This window comes from Enhydra lutris, unplaced genomic scaffold (genome assembly GCF_002288905.1).
Source record: "Enhydra lutris kenyoni isolate GAN:26980312 unplaced genomic scaffold, ASM228890v2 scaffoldscaffold26, whole genome shotgun sequence".
Taxonomy (NCBI): Eukaryota; Metazoa; Chordata; class Mammalia; order Carnivora; family Mustelidae; genus Enhydra; species Enhydra lutris.
In genome coordinates this window covers 27202230-27217420 of record NW_019154110.1, presented here as the reverse complement: position 1 = coordinate 27217420, position 15191 = coordinate 27202230, and the positions used below count along the sequence as shown (strand labels likewise).

The following is a 15191-nucleotide window of genomic DNA, read 5'->3' as shown; positions in this document are numbered from 1 at the left end:
AGCTGGAGTCATGATCCCAGTGTCCTGGGATCCAGCACAGCATTGAGCTCCCTGCACAGCAAGAAGCCTGCTTTTCCCTCTCCCACTCTCCCTACTTGTATTCCCTCTCTTGCTGTCTCTCTGTCAAATAAGTGAATAAAATTCTTAAAAAAAAAAAAAGTAAAAATGATTTTTTTAAAAAAGATTTTATTTATTTATTTGAGAGAGGCAGACAGAGAGCCAGCACAAGCAAGGGGGAAGGGCAGAGGGAATGGGAGAAGCAAGGCCCCCACTGAGCAGGGAACCAGACATGGGGTTCTATCCCAGAACCCCAGGATCATGACTTGAGCTGAAGGCAGATGCTTAATTGACTGAGCCACCCAGACACCTTAAAAAGGTGTCCCAAGGGGTGCCTGGCTGGCTCAGTCCGTAGAGCATGCAACACTTGATCTCACGGTTGTAAGTTCAAGCCCCACATCAGGTATAGAGTACTTAAAAATAAAATCTTAATGTGTTGTGATGAGCACATAATGAATTGTTGAACACTACATCAAAAACTAATGATGAAAAAGAAACAAAAGTAAACAACTAACAACTAACAAACAACTTAGTATGTTGGCTAACTGAATATAATAAAAAAATAAAATCTTAAAAAGTAAATAAAATAAAGAGGTGTCCCAAAGGTGTATAAGCCTTTGGCCCCACAGAGCCTGGCTCTGCCCCTGGAGTCAAGGATTGGAAGAGTCACAAAGGCACTGAGCCCAGCCTTCTAGCAGGAGACACCTTAGATTGGATTTTTTCTTTTAGATTTTATTTATTTATTTGACAGAAAGCATAAGCAGGGGGAGCAGAAGGTAGAGGGAGAGGGAAAAGCAGGCTCCCCGAGAGCAGGGAGCCTAATGGGGGCTCGATCCCAGAATCCTGGGATCATGACTTGAATTGAAGGCAGACGCTTAACCCACTGAGCCACCCAGGCGCCCCCTTAGGTTGGATTTTTAAAAAGAGAACCCAGGGGCGCCTGGGTGGCTCAGTGGGTTAAAGCCCCTGCCTTCAGCTCAGGTCATGGTCTCGGGGTCCTGGGATCAAGCCCTGAGTTGGGCTCTCTGCTTGGCAGGGAGCCTGCTTCCCTTCCTCTCTCTCTGCCTGCCTCCCTGCCTACTTGTGATCTCTGTCAAATAAATAAATAAAATATTTTTTTAAGTTAAAAAAAATAAAAAGAGAACCCAAAATAAAGAATCAAACTGCCAAAAAAAAAAAAAAAAAAAAAGAATCAAACTGCAGACTCTCAGGGAGTACCTTGAAACATCGGAGCACACTCCCACGCAGAATCACTGCTGGAAGAGATCATCAAGAAAACATGGCTGCCAGTTGACTCTCAAGCTGGATGTAGGCAATTATAAATTCCTTGACCCCTCCTCTGTCAGAATATCCCCACAGCGGAAGCCTTGAGAGAGCAATGTTGTTGAGACCATCTGGACATTGCATGTGACTGAACCTATGGAAGGCTTCCATATAAGCTTTTAAGATTCCAGTGGACGAGTGCAGAGATCCGCTTGTCTTGCAGCTGCCCAGGACGAGTCTCCTATGTCAGTCCGCTTGCTTATTAAACCCACCACCTACCACTCTGGAATCGTCTGCTTCTTTCTTCCATCCTCTCTTGCCCTCTGTGTACAAGGACCAGTTTCAGGTTTCATCCAGGGAGCGGCCCAGAGTGTGAACCAAGAGTCATTTTTATTCAGTAAATATGAATTTAGTGTCTCCCATGTTCAGGGATGGTTCTAGGTACAAGGGATCAACCAGTGAGCAAAACAAAAGGGCTGCCCTAGAGCTTAGATTCCTGCGTGTTTTGGGATATGGTGGTGAAAGTTATAAATAAATGTGTAACAATAAAGTCAGCCAGTCAGTAAGTAAATCTAGTACCATCTAGTGATGGTAAGTGCTACGAAGGAAAATAAAACAAAGTAAGGGGACTACAGCGGAGGGAAGGGAATGCTATTTTAGATAAGGTTGTCCAGGGAAACAGCAAAGACCTAAAGGAAGAGAAGAATTAGGGAAAGTGAACCAGACAGAGAAACAGCCAGTTCAAAGGTTCTGGGGCAGAAAGCCAGCAGGGCTGAATCAGATGATGGGAAATGGTGAGAAGTAAGGTCAGGGGGCACCTGGGTGGCTCAGTGGGTTAAAGCCTCTGCCTTCGGCTCAGGTCATGATCTCAAGGTCCTGGGATCGAGCCCTGCATCGGGCTTTCTGCTCAGCAGGGAGCCTGCTTCCCCCCCTCTCTCTGCCTGCCTCTCTGCCTACTTGTGATCTCTGTCAAATAAATAAGTAAAATCTTTTAAAAAAAGAAAAAAAAAAAAAGAACAGCTTGGGGGACAGGAGCTGGGCTCTGAGAGCAGGTCCTATGTCCCAGAGATTCATGCCACATGGTCCTTTCCCCTTCTGTGGCCTTTCTGGATCCTGAAGGGACAGCGGAACCATCTGGGCCGGCGAGGCAGGGGGATAGGTAGGGATGAGCCGGCTGAGGTCCCCTGTCCCAGGAGCAGAAGCAGCCAGCAGCCCAACGGCCCAGCAAGACCACTACCTGGAAGTCGCAGCAGGCCAAGATGGGGTGACTCCTTCCGGCCCCCCTCAGGTTCCACACAAAACCCCAGCAGTTTCCTCTCTATTCCAGCTTTCCAAGTTCTCTGCAGCCAGGTCCCTGCCCTCTCCAAATGGTCATTTCCCTCCCCATCTCCTAGTCCCTTCCCTGGTCCCATCTTCTGGGCACCCCTGCCCTTCCTCTGCCTGCAGGAAGGATAGTCCATCAGGCACCAACCTGGCTGGAGCTTCAGCTGAACCTCCTGGTGAGTGGCAGCCTCTGGGCTGGTGGGCATCCGTCCAGCTGAGTTTTGTCAAGGGCCTGGGCAGGAGGAGGACGAATGGAGCTGTGTCCTTTTGACTCACTTAGCTTTGTTTCTTCTTTACATATCTAGCTTCCATATAGGAACACAATTACATAGTAACACCACTAGTAGTAGAAATAATATCAGGGCCTGCTATTAAGACCTCTGTCCCAGGGGCGTTCAGGTGGCTCAGTTGGCACCTGTGTTAGGCTGGGGTAGTGGAGCCCTGGGATCGAGCCCAGTGTTGGGCTCCCTGCTTGTGGGGTAGCCTGTTTCTCCCTCTCCCTCTGCTGCTCTCCCTGCTTGTGCGCACGCTCTCTCTCTCTCTCTGACAAATAAATAAAACCTTTAAAAAAAAAGATTTTATTTATTTAATACAGAGTGAGAGAGAGAGAGCACAAGCAGGGGGAGCAGCAGAGGGAGAAGCAGGCTCCCTGCTGGATGCAGGGCTTCGTCCCAGGACCTTGGGATCATGACCTGAGCCGAAGGCAGACTCTTGACTGAGACACTCAGGCGTTCCCAATAAATAAAATCTTAAAACAACATCAACAAATCTCCATCCCAACACTTTCAGACAGTACCTCAATTAATCCCCCATACACTCCATGACATAGGTCTTATACCCATTTTACAGGTAAGAGAACAGTCAGAGAAAGGTTAAGGCCCTTGCCTGATTTCCCATGACTGGGGGTGGGGGCAAGTCACAACCTGGCTCTCGCCCTTCCCCGGTCCACCTAACACCTGCTGCAGACACCCCGTGGGAATCCAGGGACCACTAGCCGCCCTGCCCTTCCGAGGGCTAGCCTCTTCCTCTTTCTGGGCCTCGGTTTCCGCACAGCTATAACCCGGGCTAACCACGATCTTTCCAGATCGCCCACCCGAGGCACGCGCCACTTGTCCCACCGGAGCAGTGCAGCCGGCAGCCTGGCGCCGTCCCGCAGAACCGCGCATCCCTGGGGCACAAAGGAGAGAGCGGCAGACAGCGGCGGACCAAGCCTTTATTGCGGGGCGGCGGCGGCGGGAGGAGCGCGGAGCTCGGGGCCGCCTGGGGCAGCGTCGGTCGGCTCCTCCGCGGGCTCGTCGGCGAACACCGCGCGGTGCATGGCGGCGACGTAGCTGCAGCCGCTGGGGTCGGCCAGACGCAGGTGCGCCAGGGGCAGGAAGCTCTCGGTGCTGAAGTAGCGCAGCGCGGGGCGCGGGGCGCGCAGCGCGGCGAGGAAGACCTGCGGCGGCGGGAGGAGGCGCGCTGGCGGGAGCTGCCCCCTCCCCCCCCCCCCCCACACACACCGCCGCCGCGCGCCGTCCCTGCTCCCGGGACAGCGCCCGACCCCTACCTCGGTCACCTCTTCCGGGTCCTGCGCCGCCTCGCGGAAGATCCGCTCCAGATGGCGCTGGTAGCGGGAGAAGAGGTGGCGGGTCTCGGCGTCCGCGCCGTCCAGCACCCCGCCCGCGACGCCCTCCAGCTTCTCCAGGAAGGCGGTGCGCACCGGGCCGCACTCGATGAGGCTCACGCTGCGGGCCCAAAGCGGCGAGTGGGAGGGGGGCGCAGCCAGAAGGCCGGACCCCAGCCCTGTCGCCGGGCAGGGCAGGACCGGCGAGATGTGGGTCTATGCCCGGGCGCCGGCTCCGCCGAGGTAACCAGAGCCTTTGAAAAGCGGCTTACAGCCCGAAAAGCACCCCTGCCTCCCCGCCTCCCACAGCCATTTAGGGGGTGTGAGGGAGATTTGCATTGGAATTCCAACCTGGCAAGCTCCCTTAGTGTGTGACCTTGAGCCAGTCACCTAACCTCTTCAGCTTCCCAGCTGGATGGCAGCAGAGGCGCGGTAAGGAATGGCAAGTGCCCTGGCACACGATAATTGTGACCCGAAGTGGGGAGGGGCCAGGGAAAACGCCTGAGAGAGGCTCCAACAGGACAGGGGGCTGGAGTTCCCAAAGTCAGGGGACAGGGGTCCCCGGGGCGGGGCGCTGACTCACTGGACCCCGAAGGGAGGCAGGAGAACCGCCAGACTCTCGCACAGACCTTCGATCGCGAACTTGCTGGCGCAGTAAACCGCGTTGAACGGCAGCCCTTCGAGGGGAGAAGAGGCTTCGGAGGCGCGTCTGGGAGGGTCGCCACCGGGAGCCCCAGGCAGCCGGAGGCACTGCTACCAGATCCCGCCCCTCCCGCTGGCCCCGCCCCATCCACGCACCCATCAAGCCGCCCATGCTCCCGGTCACCAGCACGCGTCCCGAGCGGCGGCGCTTCATGTCGGGCAGGAAGGCCTGCAGTGTCCGCACCGTCCCAGCCACGTTCACGTCCAGCACGGACCCCACTGCGCCGGCCGTATGCGCCTCCAGCGGCCCGAGCAGACCCCGCCCCGCATTACACACTGAGGAGAGAGAAGTCGGACCCTGCCTGCCTCTCTGTCCTCCGACCCAGCAGGTCCCTGGGCCTCAGGACATTTTGGTTTGGACACAGTGCCGGGGAGGCTTCTGCACGCGTGTTGCGGGGAGGCTCACCCAGCACGTCCACGCGGCCCTCGGTCACGCGTGCCCGGGCAGCGGCCACAGAATCCGCGTCCCTCACGTCCAGCTGCAACGTCTCCAGGGAGCCAGGAGGGCACCCTCGGGACCGGGCTGCCTCCCACAGCGGGTCCTGCGCCCTCAGGTCCCGCAGCGTGGCATACACTGGAGGTTCGGAAGAAGACGAGGATCTGAATTCCCTGCTTACCGCTACGTGGTCCCCTTGGACCCGGGGCTGCTCCTTTCTCTCCATCCCAGCCTCTCAACTACCTTTGAAGCTCCGGGAGGGGTCGGACGCCAAACGCAGGGCCAGGTGCAGGCCGATGCCGGAGGAACAGCCAGTGATGAGCACCACGGTGCGGTCCATGGGGAGACAGTGAGGAGAGGTCCGGGACTGCACCGCTCAAGACTCGGGTCTCTGAGCTCTTTAATCTAACCTGCTCCGCCCCGCCCCCGCCCTCGGGGTCCCCACCCCTTGTTGTGTCTCCAACCTAATCTCAAGGCTGAGCCCTCCTTCGGGTATGGGGCCTGCTCTCCTTGTCCTGCTCCCGGTCAAGGTGGAGATGACGCCCCTGCTGGGAATACCCGTTCTTGGGTGGCTGGTCAGAAGCAAGGCAAAGCTTTGCGACTAGGAGATGTGGGCACTGAGTGCCCTGGGCACATCTTCCCCTGGGTGTGCCTCTGTCCCATAGAGACAATTACGGGTTCCAAAGTTGGCTGCGGGGGGTGTGAAAGTAAACGTTTTGGGAGGGCATTCCCGGTTCCAAGGTCGGGTGTTAGTATCAGAAATGGGGAGGCTGAAGCAAGCGGGCAGGGAGAAAGAGCCTCACGCCAGTGTCCATCCTATAGCCCAAGTCCTCCCAGGCATCATGGTAGTGACATTCTGAGAAGCCCAGGGGACTCACCGGTTTATTAAGTTGTATTAAAAGAGTACTTTGATCCCAACTTTGGAGAGGAGGAGGAGGGCAGCTCACCACCCCCACCCCCAACTTCCCATTCCTGATCCTCTGGCAGGTCTTGAGTTCTTTTGCCGGGGCCTGGGGACCTGCTCGTCTAGCTCCAGGCCCTGGGAGCCTGCCCAGGCCTGGAATTCAGGAAAGACCACCACCCAAGGGTGGCTCATCTGTCACAAGTTCCCAGCCACCAACCGGGGGTAATATTTGAGGAAGAGCTTCTTGGCCAGGTCCACAGTGTCACCTTGGGGCTGGCTGGGATACCTCTGTGTGCTGAAGACAAAGGTCTGCTCCAGCTGGAAGGCTTTCTCTTCGAACTGGTGCTGCTGGAAGGGACGGCCTTGGACCAGGCTCTCAACCAGCATCTGCATGAAGAGCTCCCAGCGGGGGGGCGTAGTAGCCAGCCACCAGCCCCGCCAGCTGCTTGTTGGCGTAGTCTAGGATGTTGCCCTCGGGCCCCCAAAGGGTCAGCTGGTAGCGGCCGTCCTGCTCATAGAAACGGGCCTCGGTCTCGCTGACGGCGACCGCGCGGGCCTGCTCCAGCCACGTGCCCAGCAGGAAGCGGCTGTCACTAGCCAGCACTCCATCCAGGGCCGGCAGAAGCTCGTAGACCAGGATGCCGGCCGCCCTCATTAGGGGCACCAGCTCCTTGTTCAGGTAGGCAGTCTTTGCCTCCGTGTAGTACAGGCTGACCAGCTCCTGGACCGCCTGGCGAGTCACGTCCAGCAGGTCGTAGCGGAAGGTGGGGCTCTTGGCTAGGGTGGGTGCGGCTGTGAGCAGCAGCCGCCAGGCCTCGAACACGGCCGATCGGTTGTACCAGACGGTGGTGACCATCTGCAGGGACGGCCTCCTGACCAGGGGGCTGCGATTGTGCCCAGTGCAGGCCTCACCAGAACAGCTGTAAACACTCCCAAGAAGCAGTCTCCAGGCGACCTCTGTCTCCTTGCTGTCGACTCCATACCGACGTGCCGCAAAGCTGGTCACCCAGGCCTCCAAATCAGCCACTGGGTCCTTCCGCCAGCCCAGCTCTGCCATGAGGGCATAGACCACTTCGTTCTGGCCGATGCCCTCCGGGGCCATGCCCGTACCTACCATAGTGGAATTGGGGAAGAGGCGGGCCGCGGCAGGGCCCTGGTTCACGGCCTCCAGGGCCCCAAACAGACCGTGGTTACCCCCAAAGTTATGCAGCATGCACCAGATAAAGGGCTGGCCGTGGAAGGAGGCCGTGCGGAGGTACACGGGCTGGCTCTCGGCAAACAGGTCCAGAACCAAGAGGCGGCCACGGGGTACGGCCCCCAGCACGGCTCTCACCTGGGCGGGTCCCCAGAACTGGGGCTGGTGCTGGAAGAGCCAGCCTTGGAGCAGCCACACGGCGTCAGGGTCCACTGTGGTTGGGGCAGAGGCAGGGAGACAGAGAGAGGACTGATGAGAGGCAAGAGGGTAGGGGGCCGTTCACCTCGTACTACAGATGAAGAGACCGAGGTTCAGAGAAGTTAAATGACTCTATCACAGTTGGCAAGCTTTATGAAGCATCAAAATTACCAGAAGGGGGCGCCTGGGTGGCTCGGTGGGTTAAGCCTCTGCCTTCAGCTCAGGTCCTGATTTCAGGGTCCTGGGATGGAGCCCTCCATCAGCCCCACATCGCATCGGGCTCTCTGCTCAGCGGGGAGCCTGCTTCTCCCTCTCTCTCTGCCTGCCTCTCTGCCTACTTGTGATCTCTCTCTGTCAAATAAATAAATAAATAATCTTAAAAAAAAAAAATTACCCAGAAGGCTGGTTAAAACAGGTGCCTGGGCCCAAACCCGAGTCACTCCAATTCAGGAGAATGTGCAGACCCGACAGGCTCTGGGACGAGGCTGAGGCCATGGGGCCTGGATCACAGTGCTCTCAAGGCAGCCTGAGCCAATGGGCTCCCTTCCTGGCTGACACGGAGGCCTCCTCACCCAGCCACTGCTGACCTGACCCCTCTCTGCCCCACCCTGTAAGTGGCAGGACAGAGCACTGGGTTCCTGGAGGAGGGTTCCTGGAGGACCAGGAAGGGTACCCACCGGCTTTGAACACATCCCCTAACCTCTGGCCCACATTACCGACCTCAGCTCGGAGGCAGAGGCCAAATGAAATATTTGCAATAGCCAGCACTTAATGGCACTTTACTCTGGGCCAGGCATCATTCTGCTTACGAGGCAGCCCCATTTTACAGATGAAGCCACTGAGGCACTGGGTGGGAGATAACTTGTTGTAAGTCACACAGGCCAAGGTTCGAGCAGGCTGTCTGGCTCCAGAGCTCATCTCCCACCCACAGTATGGTTAACTGAGACAGTGTATGTGTACAAGTGCTTGGTAAACGGTCAAGTGCTGTCTTTTTTCCCACCCCACTGACTTCTGTCACACCCATGTCCCTGAAGGTTGGGGGTGGGGGGCTCGCCTTCCCGGCTCTCCCTGGCACCGAACCTGTGATCATGGCCTGGTAGACAGAGGCTGTGGCTGCGGCAAGGTAGGAGGGCTCCGAGGAGGGGGGCAGCATCTCGTTGAAAGTGTCGGCCCCATAAATGTGATCCGTGCCAAACTCCTTGGTCAGCTCCCGCAGGAAGAGGCTCCCAATGACAGGGAAGAGAGGGTCTTCTGGAGCCAAGAGGAAGGAGCAGGAATAGGAGCAGTTGAAGTGTCCCCAGCTGCCCAGCTGGGTGACGTTGATCTGAGGGAACACCCTGGTGGGAGAGGGAGCAGGGGGCAATCCAAACATTTACTGGAGGCTGATACACATTTCACCAGCTGCCTCCCTGGCTTATCTGCAGTTCCTGGAACACATCCCAGTCTCTCGTGCTCCCGTGCCTTTGCACAGACTGTGTCCCGTGGCTGGAATCCTTTCCTCCTCCCTCCCTGCTTATGTAGCTGGTTACTTCTCAACATCCTTTGAATTTCATCTCATCTGTAAAGCTTCTGTTCTCTCTCCCCCTCCCACCAGCTGAACAAGCAACACTCATTTTTCAATGCTTGGCCCAGTGCTGCCTCTGCTCTGAGGCCTGGCTGCCCCTCTTCCCCAGGCAGAAGGGGCCTAAACAGAGAAGTGGACCCATATATATTCCTGCCCCTATCACTATACTGCATGCCCCTGCCAACCTCTCCCACAGCAGGGGTGGAACTCACTGCACCTTCAGTGCTGCATCCCCATGACCCAGCACAGAGCCTCGTCTGACAAGCACTTGCTGAATGTAAGAATGAGGCTCTTGCTACCCAGCCGGGAGGTGAGGGGGTGGCCAGCCAGGCCAGCAGCAGTGCACTAAGCCCTGCGACAATGGTGGGAAGCGGGTGTTCATGGGCGCGGAGGAGGTGCTAACAAGGCTGGGGGCCCCAGCAAGGCTACCTGAAGGAGGGGGGTCTCAGCTGGGCCTCAGAGACTTTTCCCAGCCACAAGAGAGGAAGGCCAGAAATCAAGCCCAGGCCCACATCCAGAGCTTCAGTTTTTCTTCAAATCACGTTTTGCAGGAAAAAATAAATTCCCTCTCAAGCCAAGTCCGAGGGCGGGGTGGGGTGAGGGGGGGACGTTACCTGGTGAGAGCCTTGGGGACGTGACCTGCAAAGGCAGGTAACACCGGGATCATGCCAAAGGAGCGCATGCGGTCCAGGATCCGATGCTGGAGGGAACAGAGGGGGGAGGCGATGGGCATGGCCTTGAGGCGGAGGCCCTCACTCCCCCAGGGCGCACTGAGTCCCCAAGGCCTAGTTAAGAGCCCCAAGGCTGGCCAAATACCCACCCCCCTCGGCCCAGGACTACGTGGCACTGTCCAATGCTGCCTCCTTTCCTTCCCCGTCCTTTTACCTGCAGGTACAGCTGTTTGAGGTGCCAGGAGTGGGGCAGGGGGCCACCCCACGTGTGCAGGTTGCCCATGCGCTCCCAGGCCAGGAAGGCAGGGCCAGTGAAGTACTCATCAATCTCCGACTGGGTCAGGCCCAAGGCCAGGTACACCTGAGGAGGAGGGCAAGCCCCGCACATAAACACATGAGAATACATTAATCTCCGCTCAGTAATTCATGCACTCAACACTCACTCATCTCTTCTCTGGGCTGAGCCCTAGAGTTACTAAGACAAAACGTGACCCTTGCCAGGAGCCCACAGTCCAGGAGAAATAGACCTGTGAACAGGGGAGTTGACTTATCGGTCAGTTTTGCTGCAAGAGTGAGGTGAGGCACAAAGGGGCTCTCCCCAAAACGGGAAAGGGGTCTTAGAAGGCTTCACAGAGCGAGGCAGGCCAGAATGACGGGTGAGGCCAGCTCTGCAGGGAGACTAAAGAACCCACCAACCCTCCCCGCCCCCACCGCCAGCAGCCAGAGCCCTCAGGGCCCTGGCACGGAAGCCCCCAGGCCAGGGGGATGCCTGCAACGGAGGGGAGCGCCTACATGTGTTGACAGGAGCAGGTCTCTCCCAGATTTGCATCTCAGAAAGGACACTGGTGGAACTTAAGAGCCAGGAGTCCTGTTCAGAGGCTCTTGCAGGGTTGGGGGTGGGGGTCGTCCAGGGAGAGGGGGCAACAGCCTGCACTGGGGCCATGAATAAGGATAAAGATGATGAGGCAGATCAAGGCTGCCAATGAGACAGAACCCATGGAAGCAGCGGCCTCACCAGCTGTGGGGATGGGGAGAGAGGGAAGCCCGACTCCTTAGCGTTTCTAGTGGGGTGCTGGGGTCCAGCCCTGAGCAAGTGCTCCTCTGTGTTCAGCTCAGCAATGGAAGCCTGCTTCTGGACAGCTCGGGCCATCATGCACGTCATGAACACCTCTAAAGTCTTTATTCTGTGTCTCAGACCCTGAGCTGTGGGGAGGCAGGGACACAGAAGGGAGGGGGACACACACCCGCTGCCAGATGGCCTCCTGGCCGCTCCAGGCCAGTGCCAGGTTGATGCCATTCAGTGCCATCCAGTCCAGCTCCCACTCCCAGCGGGCCCAGTCCCACCACACGAAGGAGTAGCTGTGCGTGCACACATTCTGGTAATAGCGGTACCTGCCGGGGAGGTGGGGGGGGACAGGGTGGGTTTGAGCTGCAGCATGACCCTGAGGGCAGAGAGTCCCCAAACTCTGAGGGTCCCTTGCCCTGGGAACAAGCCCCCCCACCCCAGATAGAGCCCAGACGGGAGGAGTTGTGGCCGTCCACTGCTTCACTCCAGGACCCACCCCGGGTGGCGCTGAGACTCAGTACTGAGGCAGGAGGGAAGGGAGGCTTGGGAGACAAGGTGACCAAAGTAAAGCCATTCTGGAAAACTACAACGCCCCACTCCCTCCAGTAGTAAAAGCTGCAAAAGTTGGACATTCTTAAAATTGCTCCCCATGGGTAATTCCACAGCCCGAAACACAACCTTAAAACAATGGAAAAAACATTTTTTAAAAGATTTTATTTATTTATTTGACAGACAGAGATCACAAGTAGGCAGAGGAGGCAGGCGGAGAGAGGGGGATGCAAGTCTCCTGCTGAGCAGAGAGCCTGATGATGCAGGGCTCCATCCCAGGACCCTGGTATCATGACCTGAGCCAAAGGCAGAGGCTCTAACCCACTGAGCCATCCAGGCGCCCCTAAAATAATGGAAAAATTAACCACCCAAGCAAAGGTTAAACCCAAAGTTAGGGGTGACTGGGTGGCTCAGTCAGCTAACCATCTGTCTTCAGCTCAGGTCATGATCTCAGGGTCCTGGGATGGAGCCTCATGTTGGGCTCTCTGCTCAGTGGGGGGAACTGATTCTCCCTCTCCCTCTGCCCCGCCCCCTTGCTCACACTCACTCAAGTCACTCTCTCAAATAAATAAAATCTTTAAAACACCCAAAGTTAAAAAGTAAGCCTCTTTCTACATGGATAGCTAATTTGAGAAACAAAAAACGCTTCATCTGGGAGGAGAGATGGCTCCTTTGTGAAGTAGCACCTTTCTGACTTCTAGACTTCATAAATCTTTGTCCCTTCTCTAAACGGCTTGTTCTTGAACCTTTCTCCCCAAATGCCAAGAACCTTCTTATGAGGGGCCTGACGCCCTCCCATTCAGGGTCCCGGCCACCCAGTTGTTCTGAGGTGCCCCTAGCCGCAGCCAGGCAGGAGTCCGGGATAGCGCACTGCCTCTCCTGTCAACTCTTCCAGAGCCCCCGTCAGCACAGTGGTTAAGTGCTCCACGGCAACGCTGGTCCCTGTCCTGGAAGGGGGGGGGGGGTCCCCTCCCCACTGTTTAATGTGGAGACAGAAGTGTGAGCACCTCTCTGCAGTGGGACAAGCACCAGCATGGAGGCTGTGAGGCGGTGGGTGTCATTCCTCGGTAAGCATCTTCCAAGAGAAGGTGGAAGGAAAGGAATAGCATTTTCTGGCCACTAATTGTGCACCACAAATTCTACGCCCGTCACGGGGCAGATCCTCACGACCAACACTGCGCGATAGATGTCACTGTTTCCATTTTTCAGATGAGCCAGCTGAGGCTCTGAGAGGCTAAGTGACTTATTCAAGGACACTCGGCTTTTAGAGGCAGAGCGACCCTACGGCCGGCGCTAGGATCAGTCTCGGTGCCGTATCTAGCGCGGGGCGCGGCCGGGCCTCTGCGAGGAGGGCGCCCCGCGGCGGGAGGTGGGAGGCAGGTGCAGGTGCAGGCGGCCGCCGGGCGTGGGGGCGTGCGGGGGGGGCGGTGTGGGACCCGGCGGGCAGGCGCGCCGCGTACCTGTTGGGCGTGGCCTCGGTCAGCTCCTCCGGCACGGCGGGCAGCGGCTCCGGCAGGCGCAGCTGAGAGCCGGACCAGGCCACGTGGCAGCCGCAGAAATCGCGCAGGTAGCGGTGCAGCCCCGCGGCGGCGGCCACGCCGGTGGAGCCGAGCACCCGCACCCGCGCCCCGGCGCCGCCGCCGCTCAAGCGGTAGGTGTCCAGGCCGGACTCGGACGCCAGGGCGCGCTGCACCGACACCGAGAAGGCGGCCGCGGGCCCGGGCCCCAGCAGCCGGGCCAGCAGCTCCCGCACGGCCGCCGCCTCCCGGGCCTCGTCCCCGGCCGAGCCGCCCACGGCGGCCAGGACCAGGAAGCCCAGGACCGCGGCGACAGCTGCTGCCTCCATGGTCCTGCGGTCTCGGGCTGGCCCAGGGCCCGCGAGGCATCAATTGCGACTTGGCTAGGGGGCGGGACGGCCCGCGCCCAATCAGCTGCAGGTCTCAGACCACGTGGCGCAGAAGGTAGCGCCCCAGCCTGGCGGGGAGAGACCGCGCTTCCGGGTCCCGGATCCGAGTCCCAGGGGTGTCTCCTGACGGCTCGTGGTGTGGGGGCGCGTGACCCGTGTCATCAAAAGCCCAGGCTGTGACCCGGTGCCCTTCAGAAGCGTCTTCAGGTACGGTTGTACCTGAAGAGCTTTCACACTGTCTTCCATCCAGCAACTGCCCAACAGATTTTTATTTGGAGTTTTATTTTGTGCCAGACACAGGCACTCTCCTCTAGGAAAAACCTAGAAACTAAATACCTACATATATTGAAAGGAATCCGGACGCCTGGGTGGCTCAGTCCTTTAAGCTTCTGACTCTTTAATTTTGGCTCAGGTCATGATCTCAGGGTTGTGGGATCTGGCCCCCCACCGGGTTCAGCAGGGAGTCTGCTTGAGCTTCTCTCTCCTTCTCCCTCTGCCCCCCTCCCCCTTCCCGCTCAAGTGCTCTAAATAAATTCATTTACTCCTAAAAAGAATTGAAAAGAATCTATTCAAAGTCCGTCCACCCACCCACCCCAGCAAAGCTAACAGACAAAACTCACAGGTGTCCACTTGCCTCTCTGTTTTTCTCTGTGCTCTCCATCTTCGGAAAGTAGACCCCAACTACGGAGCATATTCTCTACCCATATCCCAGATGAGCCTGGGACAGAGCCCCTCAGAGAACCTGCCATCTCCTGCTCTACCTAGCCAAGTGTTGCAACCCTCCCAAATCCTTCAAAACCCCTTAAAAGATCCAGCCTGTCAGAAACTCAGGTGACTTCTCTGGGATGTCTGGCCCCTCTCCTCCCTGGGAGAATAGACAAGCTCTGTCCTGCTTGTTCCTCTACTCTTTTTGCAATTCTTTGCCCTGGACACTGGCCACTGTAACATAAATAAAGTTGTGATGCTGTGAAGAAACACAATAGGTACCTGGCCTAACACTTCCAAAAGGAAGCAACATTTAATATGAATTAAATTGGGTTGACTAGGAAAAGAGGGAGGAGAGAACATTCCCGGCAGAGAAAATGTATGTATGAAGACTAGGGGGGCGCCTGGGTGGCTCAGTGAGTTAAGCCTCTGCCTTCAGCTCAGGTCATGGTCTCAGGGTCCTGGAATCGAGTCCCACATCAGGATCCCTGCTCAGTGGGGAGCCTGCTTTCTCCCTCTCTCTGCCTGCCTCTCTGCCTACTTGTGATCTCTCTCTGTCAAATAAATAAATAAAATATTAAAAAAAAAAAACTAGAGAAGGGTAAAGAAAGAGCTGGGCAGATTTGAGGAACTAAAAGATCAGGAAGTGGAAGGAGATGGGTCATGTGAATCTGGACTGACCATGGTGGGACAGGGCAGGGGGGTGGGGCAACGGGCGGGGGGGTGGGTTAAAGGCTCTCCGTTTGATCCTTAAAGGGTAGCAGAGAAGGACAGGTGGACCCCTTATCTTCATTGTACCTCCTGGGAAACTGATGGCCAGAGAAAGGAAGTGATGTGGACGAGATCAGTAACCAGTAGGAGAACATGTTTAGGACTAGAACCTGGACCTCCTAATTCCCACCGTTCTTGCCACTGCTCCCAAATGATGCAACTTTTCAGGCTGCCTGCTGGGCCGGGTGGGGTTGGGTGGAGCTGTGTAGTGACCGGAAGTGGTGGGTCCTTTGGGAGGACCACACTTCCTAAGAGGATTCTGAGTCCTTTTGGAG

The 15191-nt window shown here is 57.1% G+C and overlaps 2 protein-coding genes across 3 annotated transcripts; both read right to left on the bottom strand.

The window, feature by feature from the left end:
- Positions 1-3498: 3498 nt before the first annotated feature.
- On the bottom strand, positions 3499-6125 carry LOC111151543 (hydroxysteroid 17-beta dehydrogenase 1). Of its 2 annotated transcripts, XM_022509605.1 has the most exons (6): positions 5631-6125; positions 5358-5525; positions 5048-5227; positions 4833-4926; positions 4193-4370; positions 3829-4081 (listed from the first exon to the last, which is right to left on the bottom strand). In XM_022509605.1, exons 1-6 carry the CDS (start codon positions 5725-5727, stop codon positions 3857-3859), a joined length of 942 nt encoding a protein of 313 aa, XP_022365313.1. In that variant the 5' UTR covers positions 5728-6125; the 3' UTR covers positions 3829-3856. The 2 variants fall into 2 exon arrangements, with proteins under 2 accessions (XP_022365312.1, XP_022365313.1); XM_022509604.1 differs by having other exon boundaries at positions 3499-4081; positions 4833-5227.
- Positions 6126-6195: 70 nt separating this feature from the next.
- Positions 6196-13407, bottom strand: LOC111151541 (N-acetyl-alpha-glucosaminidase). The gene is given in 7 exon segments (XM_022509603.1): positions 6196-6702; positions 6704-7698; positions 8765-9021; positions 9863-9948; positions 10134-10280; positions 11164-11311; positions 12995-13407. Coding segments are annotated over 7 exon segments (2235 nt in total). The 5' UTR covers positions 13381-13407; the 3' UTR covers positions 6196-6486.
- Positions 13408-15191: the final 1784 nt, after the last annotated feature.

Coding starts and splice junctions, on each gene's coding strand:
- LOC111151543 (XM_022509604.1), bottom strand. CDS start 5,727: ATGGACCGCACCGTGGTGCTCATCACTGGCTGTTCCTCCGGCATCGGC. Junction 5,526..5,630: donor CCCCTCCCGGAGCTTCAAAG/GTAGTTGAGAGG, acceptor CCGAACCTCCAG/TGTATGCCACGCTGCGGGAC. Junction 4,082..4,192: donor ACCCGGAAGAGGTGACCGAG/GTAGGGGTCGGG, acceptor CCGCCGCCGCAG/GTCTTCCTCGCCGCGCTGCG.